General features: G+C 38.2%; 1 protein-coding gene across 1 annotated transcript; it reads left to right on the top strand.

Annotated features, from left to right (window-relative positions):
• Positions 1-2385: 2385 nt before the first annotated feature.
• On the top strand, positions 2386-7365 carry LOC127652511 (polyserase-2-like). Its single transcript, XM_052138676.1, has 10 exons — positions 2386-2465; positions 3241-3261; positions 3537-3699; positions 3802-4073; positions 4632-4777; positions 4999-5227; positions 5987-6128; positions 6227-6483; positions 6640-6740; positions 6863-7365. Exons 1-10 carry the CDS (start codon positions 2417-2419, stop codon positions 7154-7156), a joined length of 1674 nt encoding a protein of 557 aa, XP_051994636.1. The 5' UTR covers positions 2386-2416; the 3' UTR covers positions 7157-7365.
• The last annotated feature ends 7539 nt before the right edge of the window (positions 7366-14904 follow it).

Raw genomic sequence — 14904 nt, 5'->3', positions numbered from 1 at the left:
GAAAGCTTCCACCAACTGTGGCACAAGCCCGGATCAGTCAGATACTTAAAAAGGACAAAGATCCAAGCGAGTGTAAAAGTTACCGACCAATTTCCCTGATCCAGCTGGACGTTAAGATATTGCCAAAATTCTGGCAAACCGATTGTGTAAAGTTATGCCATCTCTTATGCATATAGATCAGGTGGGTTTTATTTTCGGGGCCGAAAATTTTCTGATAACATTAGGCGTTTCATCAATATCATATGATCAGTGGTTAATGATCAGACTCCTGTCGCTGCATTATCACTTGATGCCGAAAAGACGTTTGATATAGTAAAATGGGATTATCTTTTTAAGATTTTGGAAATATATACGGATTCAGGAATACTTTTATTGGATTGATTAAATTACTTTATAGATACCCGGTAGCAGCGGTACAATGGATTAATTTACTCTGGATAGGGGCACCCATCAGGGTTGCCCTCTTTCCCCATTATTGTTCTGTCTTGCCCTGGAACCATTAGCAGCCGCGATAAGAAGGGAAGATGATTTTCCAGGGGTGGTGGCGGAAGGTGTGGTGCATAAGCTTCTGCTTTATGCTGATGATATTTTATTATTCGTCTCCAACCCCTCTAGATCTATGCCTTGCCTTCACAGAATTCTTAATATCTTTTCTATGTTCTCAGGTTACAAAGTCTGTAAATCCGATTGGTGTAAATCCGAAGCTTTGGCTCTGACAGCGTACTGCCCAGGAATGGCTTTTCAGCCAGGCCTCTTTCAGTGGCCCCAAATGGGCATTATGTATTTGGGCATTTTATTCTCAGCAAATTTGTCTGATTTAGTTAGAATTAATATTGACCCTTTAAAAAAAGTTTTTCAAGCGATGTGGGCAAGTGGACTTCATTATATTTAATGAGTGGGAAGGTTAATGTTATTAAAATGAATTGTATTCCAAAATGTATCTACCTGTTACAGTCTCTCCCTGTAGATGCCCCCCTCTCTTATCTCAAGCAATTTGATAACATAATGAAGTCCTTCATTTGGAATGGTAAACGTCCCAGATTACATTTAAATAAGTTACATAGGCCGATTGACAAAGATGGGCTTGGCCAACCCAAGATTTTGTTTTATTATTATGCATTCAGTCTCAGACATTTGGCTCATTGGTCTCTTCTACCTGAGAGAGCCCCTCCCTTGAGTTGTATTGCTCAGCGGTTAAGGCTCTGGGTTACTGAGAGACACCACTGTTGGGCCCTTGAGCAAGGCCCTTGAACCTATCTGCTCCAGGGGCCCTGTATCATGGCTGACCCTGCACTGTGACCCCAGGTGCCTCGAGCATATGGCTGAACCCCAAATTATGTATCAACAATAATAATTGGGGGGTTACTACCCGCTGTGACCTATATGAGAGTGTAGTGTTGAGATCCTTTCAAAATTTGGTTAAACTTTTTGGGATTCTCAGATCTCAGTTCTGTAAGTATTTTCAGCTGTGACACCTATACTGTTTTTGGGACCAGTTTACACCCCCCTAAAGTGGCAGATACTCTGGGAGTGGTGATAACTGCTTTTGGAAAAGGTCATCAGTGTATTACTCCCTGCTAATTCAGAGTCTGGGGGATGGAACTTCAACTTCTCTTAAGAGATTATGGGAGAAAGACCTAAACTTGTGGGTTAGGATTCTAAATAATTTTACATAGAGTTTATTGGACCCCCTCTAGATTGTATAGGCTTGGTCATAAAGACACATCCCCCTACTGGCAATATCAATCAGAAGATGGAGACACAACCCATGTCTTATGGGGATGTGTTAAAATCCAAGAATTTTGCAAGCAATTGTGAGGGTTAAATATTGATTCTGTTTGTATGTATTTGTTTTCATTGTTTAATAGTTGAATCAATAAAAACAAAATGTTAATCACTAAAAAGTGAACTAAAGTATACTTGAAATAGTTCAGTTTTGGCACAACCAAGTATATTTAATACATCTTTAGTTGCACCACAGCACTGCTTTCGGCAAACTAAAGTGCATTACGTACAACATTTGTTGTTTCAATTTAGCCTGCCAAAATACTATACGTTTGATTTACAAATGCAAATGATTTTTCCTTTTGCAAATACATAAAATACAAATAAAACAAATACAAAAACATCCCATTTGAAGTTAAGCAGCATTTAAACAGACTTTGTTTGAAGCTAAAGCCTCTGGGAAGTCATTTGTCAGGAGTTAAAAGTTTACCCATGTGACAGAATCTTTATGAATGTTTCTCTGTTTTATCATTGAATTCAAAGAATATCACTGTATTATGTAATTATTATTTTTTCATTGTTTAGGTGTGCTGACTCAGACAACAATGAGAAAATGGGGAGTTGTGTAGGCGTCATATTGTATAGTGCAAATATAAGTCCAAATGTCAGGATTGAAGTCAAAAAGTTCGAGATGTTCAGGAAACTGAGTTTGGTCTTTGTGGTCACTCTCCTAACCAAAGGTAAATGCATTAAGTTTTATATAATGTTGTCTGCTCTAAAGTGTTTCTAATGACTTACCACTATGAATAAATAAAAAGTAAATACATAAATATATAGTATATGTGGCTCACCGCTAAATAATTCCTGAAAGTACAGTACTGCAAGGATTAGTATATAACATGATTATGAGATTGATTTAGTGCTTACCTCTCATTTTAGTGTTAGTGTGTAACAGATATGTTTTCTTCTCTGTTTAAATATCACATTGACAACATATTCTATCACATACAGTATTATGCAGTAACAATATGAATAAAATTTGAGCAGTCCCTAAAAAACTAATATTTATAAAATGTATTAAAATACACAGTGGGACAAAAAAATACTATGAATATATATATATATATATATATATATATATATATATATATATATATATATATATATATATATATATATATATATATATCTCATTTTCAAATCCTGAAAATTTCAAATAATTATATTTCTAAGTATTTTAGAGAGATGCTTTGTCTTCAGTGCTGTTTCTAATAATTTATATGATATTGTATTTAAATTTTATTGACATTACAAATCATATCTTGGAATTTAAGATTCAATTCTTAATAGTATTTATGAAGATCAGCTGCTAACAAATGGCTAAAACATTTTCTATTCAGAGTATTTCAAAACAGAGAACTTTTTTTTTTTTATTTATTTCATTATTTTTGCTTGTGAATAACTGAATCTGATAAGGATCTGATTTTAACATCTTGTTTAATTATTTTTTCCTAGGGTGTGAATGCCAACTGAGTGGTAAATTATTTCTCATCTCATAATAATATCATTGAGTAACTTAAAGTGAAAAACACATCTTAAAGTTATAGTTCACCCAAAAATGAAAATTCTGTCATTCTGCCAGGAGATGTTAGTCCTTTTGCATTTAATGGAAGAAAGAAAGTCACACACACACATTATGAGGGGAAGTAAATGTAAATGAGGACACTAAAGCTGAATATTTGGGTGAACTAACCCTGTAACATTTTCTGTGAGTGTCAATTAAAAAGTCCTTTCTTTTTTCTCCTTGCAAGTGTGTGGTAGAGCCCCTCTCAACACAAGGATAGTGGGGGGACAGAATGCCCCTGATGGTGCGTGGCCATGGCAGGCAAGTCTTCATAATGTCCATGGTCATTTCTGCGGTGGATCCCTTATTAACCAAGAATGGATTCTGACAGCAGCTCACTGCTTTCCAGGGTAACCTACAAAATTATCTTAAATTCAAAGACCAACGTTGCAATAGTAAAACATGTCTTTCTCCTCATATGAAGATTAGGTTTTTCTTATCCCTCTTTTCAGTAACCCTGATCCTTCAGCCTTTACGGTGTATCTGGGCCGAGAGAGTCAGGAACAATCCAATCTAAACGAGGTGTCCAGATCTGTCTCTCAAGTCATAACGCATCCACAATATGATGAATACACTCATGACAATGATATGGCTCTGCTTCAACTCTCCTCACCTGTGAATTTCACTGCATACATCAAACCAGTCTGTCTGGCAGCAGAGGGAAGCACATTCAATAATGGCTCTGACATGTGGGTTACAGGCTGGGGAGACATTAGTTCAAGTGGTGAGAATAAAAAGGATTTTTTTCAAATGCACCTTCACATTTAAGCCATGAAACCAAGCCTGTTATTGCATAGTTCAAACAGTTTTTAGCTGAGGCGTGGTTGGAAACTTTAAACTGAAACAAATGCATTGTTCAAATATTTGTAAAGGCAAGAAAATGTGATCTGGATATTATGATTTCGAGTTTTGAGTTGTGTAACAATCGTAACATAAAAGCAACATATACTGGACATTACTAGATCTCTAGATTAGAGCAACCAATGATGGATGGTGCTATCCAGAAACATTATTTTGTACATTTCACATTTCATTGAATTTAATAGAACTACCATTCTTTGACTTGTAGTCTTTACCTTTGCTGTGAGTATTGTATTTCTTAAGAATGTGATTAAACTGATTGACCCCAAAGCAGGAATTATCAGTACAGTAATCTGAAAAGTATATTATTCTCTTTAGCAATCACTGTACATAAACAAAAGCACCATATTCAAACAGATCTCTGTTTTTCTCTCTGTTATTTGGAATTTTGACTGAGTGGTTTTCATTCTCTGTGTTACAGTATCCCTTCCTTCACCTCAAAACTTGCAGGATGTGCGTGTGCCTGTAGTTGGTAACAGGCAGTGTGATTGCCTTTATAGAAATGCACAGATAACAGACAACATGATGTGCGCTGGACTGTTGGAGGGTGGAAAAGATTCATGCCAGGTATCAATGGTCCATGGCTTAGACTTATTCATTTAGACATTCATTGAAGTATGTTTTATACAATAAAGGCTGAAATATAATTCATACACTTTAATCTTATTTTGGAAATGGGATTGTACAGCAATGTCACAAATGCTGTCAATTGAGCTTAATTTGTATTGAATCTGGAATATTCTTTTATGGCAGTGATTATGACTTGATATTTCTCTGTCTTCATACAGGGTGACTCTGGAGGTCCAATGGTCATCAAACAGGGCTCTGTTTGGATTCAGGCTGGTGTTGTGAGTTGGGGTTATGGTTGTGCTTTGCCTCAGTACCCTGGTGTGTATGCCAGAGTTTCTAACTACCAGTCGTGGATCAGCGGGTACACCACAACAAATGAGGCTGGTTTCATCAGTTTTACCTCCAGCTTCCCTGAGGAGGATGAGAATGTGACCTGTAGCACACCAGGTATGTTAGTTACCCTGACCAAGCTAAATAAAATAAACCTTTGAAATTGTCCTACAAATTCACTTGCTTAACAGTATCCTCTCATGTATTCTTTTTTTCAGTACTCGTAGCCTTTACTAATTTATTCTGCTCATATCTTTCCACTCTATACTTCCATTTTCCAAAACTCTGACATAATACTCACCCTCTCTACGCCTTTCTTCTGCGGAACAAAAAAGGAGACATTTTCTGAATGTCTCATTCTGTTAATACAATGGTAGTGGATAGTGATTGACTTTTAAGCTTAAAAATAAGGATGTATCATCAAAGTAGTCTATGCAATGTTTAGCAGTAAAAACAATGCAAGTTCTCACATGAATAAATGAGCCACTGTGAATGAGCTTTTCTCATTCACTCATTTCAATGACTTAAATTTCAGCTTGTTTCTCACCAAAATCATTCAAATGCCTTTAGAAAACCGGAATATGTTGCATGAGTCGAATGAACTACTTATATGAGACTTTTGCATAGTTTTTAAAGCTTTAAATAAATCACTATCCACTGTCATTGTATTGTGAAGACCAACTGGGATATTCAATAATATTTCTCCTTTCTTCTGCAGAAGTAAGACCTTTAATTCCTGATATGTCACATTTTGATTGATGTCTTGCTGGTTTTCTTGTGAAAAAGCGCCAATGAGTTCGAAAACTTCTTCTGTATGTGCTCTTTTACTAAGTTTTTCACACTCTCTTTACCTCTTGCACCCTCTTTTCTCTCCAGCAATATTGTGTGGAAGAAAGCGTGACAGTTCTACAAATGTATGGCCATGGATGGCTAGTCTAAAGTTTTATGGTGAGAATGCATGCATGGGAACTTTGGTCTCTCCAAACTTTGTCATGACCACTGCTAGCTGCTTTTCAAGGTAATCAAATATTTTCCAAAATCTCATTGGAAATTAAATAAGTGTCCCAATTTCTGACTTGTACACTGATAATCAACATGTTGCCCCTCACTCTTCAGATCCATGAATCAGTATGCATGGACAGTGGTCCTCGGGTTTGACCCATGGGACTGCTCCAACAGCCTGGAGGTGTCTGTTGGCGTGGCAAATATCATTTATGACTTTTCTGCAGGCAACAGTGTGGCACTTGTCGAACTGGCTAGTTCACCAGAACTCTCAGATTACATTAACATTGTAGCAGTTGACATGTATAATTTACCTTTTGGCCCTGGTACTCAATGTATGGTGGTTGGTTGGAACTCTGGAGATGGCACATGTGAGTATGCGTGTGTGTGTTTCTCTCTCTAATTAGATTTGATATGAATAACCACATATTAATACTTTTTTTTTAACATAAATTGCATTAAATTAATCAAAGGCATCTCAAGAATAATCATTTTGTTTCTTCTTTTTTTTTTTCTTTCCTCTTAAGCTGTACCATTTCTTCAGGAATTTCAGACAAGCATTGTAGAATGTGGTCCTTTAATCGATCCTTCACTCCACATCTGCACAGAGCCTTTCGACGTACAGCAGGTATTTGTATAGTAATGTGGTAGACCTTCAAGCTTGTATACTTCATATGGTTGCAGGGAAATCAATGTAACAATATGATTTTTCTCACTGAAATGTAAAAAAAATCTCTCTTTCACACTCAGGATGATGAAGGCAGTCCTCTGTTGTGTAAAATGAGTGGCACGTGGTTTCAGATTGGTTCCTTGGCTTTGGACCGCAGTAATTACTTTTTTAATGACATGATCATCAACCCGGATTCCAACACCATGGCTGGCTTTCCAAAAGTCTTCATCAGAACCACTCCCCTCAGCTCCTTCCTGAGTAACACTCTCTACAACGTTCCATCCATTTTCGATGGGGCAGAGTCATTCTCACCTCTCTCTCTCACCTGCATCCTTCTACTCTCTCTCCAAGCACTCCTCCAAGCTTTTTATTGAAGTTTGATCCCTGTCACTTTATCACTGACTATACTACTGACACAGGCTGCCAAATAATAAATTGTTTTTCAGTTATAAAGACCACTTTATTTAGGCCTTTTGCTCTTATATTAGAACTGTAAGGTACATAAAAATAACCTTTTTATATTAAGGATGTAAACTAAATGAATAAATAAAATGTTGTGATCATTATAATGTGTCTATTCTATTACTAAACAAACTATATTGTAACAACTATAAATTTGTCTTTTTTTTTTTGTTTGTTGCTTTTTTGGCATTAAAGTATACAACTCACATTCCACAACAAATTAACAGGAAAGGGGCAACCCTTCCAAATAAAATAAAAATGACTTTATCTTCATGAAAATCTATTTCAGTACAAACATATTGTTACGACCCCATCTAGGGTGAGGGCACAACATAAAACTGGAACACAAATTAAGCTCTTTTTTTATTTATTTAAAACACCACAGAGGAATCAACAACTTCAGTGGTGAGCATAGGCCAAAACAACAACTGAATAAACTAACAAAGAAAATGGAAATAAAATACAATAAACAACCTTACTCAATTCAATTCAATTCAATTCAATGGGGCTTTATTGGCATGAATGTAAACAATACAATATTGCCAAAGCAGAACTACATCTTAATCTATAATTACATTTAGACACATAACACATATTCACCCACTGTCTCTCGGGCTGTGACACGTTAAAACGTATCTTGCAGCCAGTGCTGCTGTGTGTCCCTCTCCAAGTATTATGTTCATTTTTTCTTGTTCTGTCATGGTTATAAATTTGTTTATGCTGTGTGTTAATTTATCCATATAAATGTCCCTTGTATTTAGAAATTTTGGGCAGTGAAGGAGAAAGTGCACCTCTGTCTCAACCTCACCTGTATTACAGTGAGCACACACCCTTTCTTCTCTGGGTAACCATGTTTTTCTGTGTCTGCCTCTCTCGATGGCGAGACTGTGATCACTGAGCCTGTACTTGCTCAGGATCTGTCTCTGCTTTGTATCTGTGACAGTCAGGAGATACTCTTCCAATTCATACTTTGATTTTAGAGTACGATAGAATTGTAATTTGCTTTGTGTTTTAGTTTCTTGATCAGTATGGTCGAGATTGTTCCGTGCTGGGAGGTTTTTCGTGAGGCTCAGGGGGCTCTGGCCAAACACGTTTATTGCCCTTTGGGTCAATATTATCCGGTTCAGTTCCAGTTCTTGCAATAAAGTCTCCACACAGCAGCACGTTTCCCTGGGCCTGGAAACGGCTAATCTCTGTGTGGATGTTGTTCAAATATTCCGCACCATGTTAAGGGGATTCTGCTGGAGGATTGTAGATGGCACAGAGATATGTGTCTGTGGTACCAATGCCAATTTCATTGTTTAATTTTAGCCAACAGTGGAATTTTCCTAGTGTAATGGTAGAGATGTGTTTGGCCAGATCCTCCCTGTACCACACCAAAATCCCTCCCGAGTCTCGACCGCGATGGACTGTACTTACAGTAATTTAACCGAGGGCACAATTATTTCATAGTAGCCTGAGGGACAGTGGGTAAGCACATCTTGTCGACACCAGGTCTCAGTGAGAACAATAATGTCCACATCTGTGATATTTTTTTACAAATTCTGGGTCTGTGCTTTTAAGCCAAATGTGGAAGAATGACGACCCTGAATGTTCCAACAACTTATTAGTAATGAACGCATTGATATTAATAAAGATAAACCTATTTGGTAAGACAGAGAGAAAACATGTACAATATATTGCATATGTAAACACATACATGGCAAACAATTTACATTAGTGAATTATTGTTATTATTATTATTTATTTATTTATTTATTTCATTTTGCTGTGTGAATGTGTGAGTGAGTGAGTGTGTGTGTGTGTGTGTTTGTGTGTGAGTGAATGTGTGAGTGAGTGAGTGCGTGTCTGTGTGTCTGTGTCTGTGTGTGTGTGTCTGTGTGAGAGTGAATGTGTGAGTGAGTGAGTGTGTGTGTGTCTGTGTGTGTGTCTGTGTGAGAGTGAATGTGTGAGTGAGTGAGTGTGTGTGTGTCTGTGTGTCTGTGTGAGAGTGAATGTGTGAGTGAGTGAGTGTGTGTGTGTCTGTGTGTGTCTGTGTGAGAGTGAATGTGTGAGTGAGTGAGTGTGTGTGTGTCTGTGTGAGGTGAGTGAGTGTCTGTGTGTCTGTGTGTCTGTGTGAGAGTGAATGTGTGAGTGAGTGAGTGTGAGTGTGTGTGTGTCTGTGTGAGAGTGAATGTGTGAGTGAGTGAGTGTGTGTGTCTCACACATTCACACATTACTCCCTGACTAACACAAAACAGTACAAAGGGAACTTACAGTAGAACTACAACATCCAACAGGTGAATTAGATATTTACAATATTTACACAAATGTATACAAAAAATAAATAAGGTTGATCAACTATCAACACAAAACAATTTTCAACAGTCAAGCACCAACAAACAAGCAAGAAAACAACACGTTTTACAGATTTAACAAGTCTAGGGTTCTGTATTCTCAAACTTGAAAGGTTATCGATATTCAACAAACACTCTTAGCACAATAAGGTAGAGATGGGTGGGACGATCCTAAAGTATTGATACTTCCGATACTTAAGTTGTTTCAGAAATATTGATCCTCAAACACAAATATTGATTCTAACGTTTTTTAACTAGGTATATTATTGTTTGGTTACCATGAACATATATCATAAACTTCTAAGTGAAAAATACTTTTGCAAAATGGGAACTATTTCTTCTAACACTTGTTCATACAAGAGCCATGCTTAGGTAATGAGAGAAAAACAGAGAAACTCCTTCTGGAGTAAATTCACACTAAATAAAAACATATCTAAAGTTGATATTTATTATAACGTGTTTGTGTGACATTTGTTACAAGTTTATTTAAATAAAAAGTTGTTAGAATTTTTATAATGTTCTGTAATTGTTGTTAATAAATAATAATAATGAACTAAAATTAACCTTGGTTTCACTTAAGTAATATTGTAGTAGTAACCATGGTTAATTTTGTGGTTACTATGGTTTAACTAAATACAGTGGTTAAACTATGGCTACTGTAGTAAAACCATGGCTAATGTTTGTAAGGATAAACAAAGCAGAAGTCTAAATGTTTTTGTTTAGGCTCATAAATGTAAAAAAATTATTATAATAATTACTTGAATAATAGTAATATTTGAAATAACCAGTTTTATCCCAAGAAATCGCAAATGAAAATATTTCATATAGGTATCAGTATCGATGATATTGGACTTCATATTATTGTTATCGTATCGAAAAGAAAATAAGTGGTGTCGCCCATACCTAAAATAAGGTATTACTACAACATTGACAAAAACAGGAAATTGAGAATTTAACAGAGCTCCCCCTAGAGGTGCAGCGCTGTTTTATACTCGCTTTCCAGGCCTCCAGATCCATTCCCAGCCCTGAAGCCACCCCCAGTCTTCCTGATAGTCCACCTTGGTCCTTCCTCACCTTCTGCATCACCCTACCCTCCTCATCCATCTTTGGGGCACCAGGAGTTTCCTTTTAAAGAGGGGGTGTCGGGGGGTAGGGTGATGAATTATTCTCCATTCTGTTCTATGGACTCTTGTGTCATCCATGCCCTCTTCACCTGTTCTCCATTCCTTCATCATACGCTCCAAAAAACATTGGGTTATTTATTTTTATTTTTTAACATAAAAATATTTAAAAGCTGAAATATGAAACATTTTATCTAGAAAGTTATATCTGCAAAGGCACTAAATTATATAATACACAAATTGGACTCAACAAGATATTACACCAGGGATTGGCTATAACGTTTTGACATGGAGAGCCATGTCAAAAAGCGAAAAGAAACAAATTAAACACGGAATGTAGCGTGTCATCCGCGCAGTCTGACCAAAGCAAAGCGGGCGCTTTTACTCGCGCGATTAATCGAAAGAGAAGTGCTGCTGGCTCGTGATGTGCGAATGGCTTGCTTGTGCAGCGCGAGTCTCATCACACTTTAATAGTGTTTAGCTTTCCATTCAGCTGATGAAAATACACTGCGTAATCATGAGGAAGGATTACATCAAGATGTAGATTGGAATGCAGGTGTTGAATTTATATAAATATAGTCTACTCCTCTCTCGCCAATGATTACCCCTCCGCGTGCTAATGCTGGAACTTGTGCCATAGGTTGCTGAACCCTGTATTACACAACAGCCAGAATCTACATTACATTGGGTGATCAAGCCACTTTTCAGATAGTTCTGCACCTCTGAATTCATGACGATTATTACCTTTTTCATGTCCTGACATTTATCACTTTTATTGTGACTTTTTAATGCCAAAAAGCAGTGTTCTTTTACCTTTGCAAGAAGGTGCCTGGCTCGTTTTGTGATCGCCTCGTTAATGAAGTGCATTGCTTGAAATTGAAATTACAAGTTGTTAATTCACTTTATATGAACTATATTTTTAAAAAAGGATGTGATGGATTCATATGTGAGGTAAACACTTCAGAAGTGGAACCTTGAAACATGAATAATAAAAAAAATAGCTCCAGGCCATGTCACCGCCATGCCAGAGTCAGCTCTAGGCCATGTCACCACCATGCCAGAGTCAGCTCTAGGCCATGTCACCACCATGCCAGAATCAGCTCCAGGCCATGTCACTGCCATGCCTGAGTCAGCTCCAGGCCATGTCACAGCCATGCTTCAGCCTGCTCCATGCCATGTCACAGCCATGCCTCAGCCTGCTCCATGCCATGTCACAGCCATGCTTCAGCCTGCTCCATGCCATGTCACAGCCATGCCTCAGCCTGCTCCATGCCATGTCACAGCCATGCCTCAGCCTGCTCCATGACATGTCACAGCCAAGCTCCATACTGCTCCATGCCATGTCACAGCCGAACCGCATTCTGCTCCATGCCATGTTTCAGCTAAACCCTTGACTGCTCCATGCCATGTCACAGCCAAGCTTCAGTCTGCTCCACGCCATGTTTCAGTTGACCCCCAGACTGCTCAATGCCATGTCACAAGCAAACCTCTGCTCACCGGACCAGGCCCTCCTCTGCACACCGGACCAGGCCTCCATCCCTGCGACTCCAGCTTGGCTCCCCCCAAAAAAATAAAACCCCAAAAATTAGTTATTTTATAACACAATGTATTGGGTAAAACTTGCTAGGCAATGCAGTGGGTTAAAATAACCCAACAATGGGTCAGTGCTATATCAACCCACCATTGGGCTATGTGTTGGGTCATTTTTAACCCAACTGATTTTAGTGAGTACCTTTGTCTATAAATACCCTCTAGTTTGTTCCTATATTGGTCAGTTCTTAAAAGTGTTACTTAGTTGGTTATTAATTGTGATATTTGATCCACTCCAACATGTTTCCTTTATTGACTACTTGTATGATATTTGTTCCACTCCAGCGTCTTCTATTAAAAAGTCTGAAAGTTACTCCTGTCTCTCCTCTCTTCCACTCGTCAAAGCAATGTTACAATTACAGACATAACTAAGTAAACAAAGCAGAATATACAGCTCTGCTCATGGATATCCGATTTACTTTCTGTTACGAGCAAAGTTGATTTGACTAACCTGGCAAACTTGGGCAAATGCTGTGATTATTTAGTCATCAAATGCGCTCATTGTATCAACACGGAACCTTGTGCACTCGACTTGTGCTTCTACCGAGACCAGCGCAATCTACACTCTCAGAAATCCGGTAGATGTCAGCCAATCAGATTTGGTCTGACTGGACTGAGAAAGCATTTACACTTTTGTGTGCTATAAGCATCAGACTGATAGTACACAGATTGTGGGCATGCCATCTGAAGCTGAGACTAGGGCTGATCTAGAAACAATTTTATGGGGTGGCATGCAGACAATGAGTTGTGGCAACACCAAGCGCATAGTTCTTATGGATTAAGGCAACAAGCTTCACTGCAACAAGTAACTAGTACTTAATTACTAGTTATTAATTCGAGTCACTTTAAAATTACAAATGTCCATGAATTTGCGATACAACTGCATTTCCACAGGAACCACATAGTAAACATATTGCTACTGATTTGCCAACATTCAAATATATATATAATGTCTATTAAACACATCAACAAATTCTAAATGTTTCTTAGTTTGATATTTAGAACCGTTAATCTGAACTAAACGTCACCACATTATGCAGGTGTGACAGGGCGGAGGGCAGGGCCGGGTCGTGATTATACACACACAGTCCCTTATCAGGCTAATTAAGCCTAAGAGAGGGATAACCGCTAACCGCGGAGAAGGTGGTGCGACGAGAGAGAGAGAGAGAGAGAGATAGACAGTTTACGGTCAGCTGACCATATTGTGTGTTTGTGTCTAAGTGAAGCTGTGTTCTAAGTATTAAACTATATTTAAGTTGACACAGTGACCTAAAAATTGTATGTTTATGACGCAACACACCCTAGACGCTACACAAGCATGTCTGACGGTTGTTGAAATTGACGGGTCCTTAAACAAGCCCTCATAAATCTTGAAATGATTAACAAATTCACTTGTGAAATGGATTGCTGTGAATTGTGTGCCAATGATTGACTTATGTTCAATAATATGGTATAAGATGGTAATACTATGATAATGTGCTTTACCACAATACTGAATGATTACCATATGCACATACCATGGGTATATGGCATTCCAAAAAGGTACTTTTGTTTGTTTTAAGGAAAACAAACATAAAAAACTCCCCTGGTATTACCTCGGTATCATGTACAGAAAAACATGGCACATTTTTCTAGGTGCTGGCAGGGTCTGAACGTGACTAAGAATGTGACAGTGAATTTAAATCTGAAAACTGGGGGTCTGGGTAGCTCAGCAAGTATTGATGCTGACTACCACCCCTGGAGTCAGGAGTTCGAATCCAGGGCATGCTGAGTGACTCCTGCAAAGTCTCTAAAGCAACCAAAATGGATGCTAGGGAGGGTAGAGTCACATGGGGTAACCTCCTCATAGTCACGATTAAGTGGTTCTCACTCTCAATAGGGCACATGGCAAGTTGTGTGTATGTCGCAGGCAGTAGCATGAGCCTCCACAAGCTGGGAGTCTCCACGGTGTCATGCACAGTGAGCCACATGATAAAATGCGTGGATTGACGGTCTCAGAAGCATTGGCAATTGGAGGGGAGTAACAGTGCCACCACAAGGACCTAATAAGTATTTAGAATTGGCATTACAAATTGGGAGAAAAGATAAAAATCTGAAAATTAATCCACTGTTACGAAGTCGAGACAAGGTAGACTCCAGATGCAGTTTACTGCACAACTCAGGATTAAACAGAGAAACACAAGGAAAACCACAGATTAAACCAGGATTCTAATTAACAACGGTAACCGATAGCCAACTGGTGAACAGATGATTCAAGGAGGAGTTGAACACACTAGAAGAGGGTCCAAACGAGACTAGACAAAGACTGAAGGACAGTGGTGAGACTTTATAGTATTATGAGTGATGGTTTGATAGGGAACCGGTGGACGTAATTAATAATTAGGAGAGTGAGAGGAGTTTTGAGGAGCACCCTTCTTTTGAGTCTCTGCATAAATGCATGGCCGACGTGAAGTGTTGGCTGGCAAACAACTTTCTTCAATTAAATGAGGATAAGTCAGAGTTTATTGTTTTTGGTCAAAGGGGATTGTAACCCGACACACACACACACAAGTAGAGACAGTCACAATGATGAAAAACTGCTTTATTGTTAATAAAGCAGTGAAGGCAAAAGTA

The sequence above is a fragment of the Xyrauchen texanus genome, chromosome 12, assembly GCF_025860055.1.
Source record: "Xyrauchen texanus isolate HMW12.3.18 chromosome 12, RBS_HiC_50CHRs, whole genome shotgun sequence".
Taxonomy (NCBI): Eukaryota; Metazoa; Chordata; class Actinopteri; order Cypriniformes; family Catostomidae; genus Xyrauchen; species Xyrauchen texanus.
This window is presented reverse-complemented; position numbering and strand designations above follow the sequence as displayed.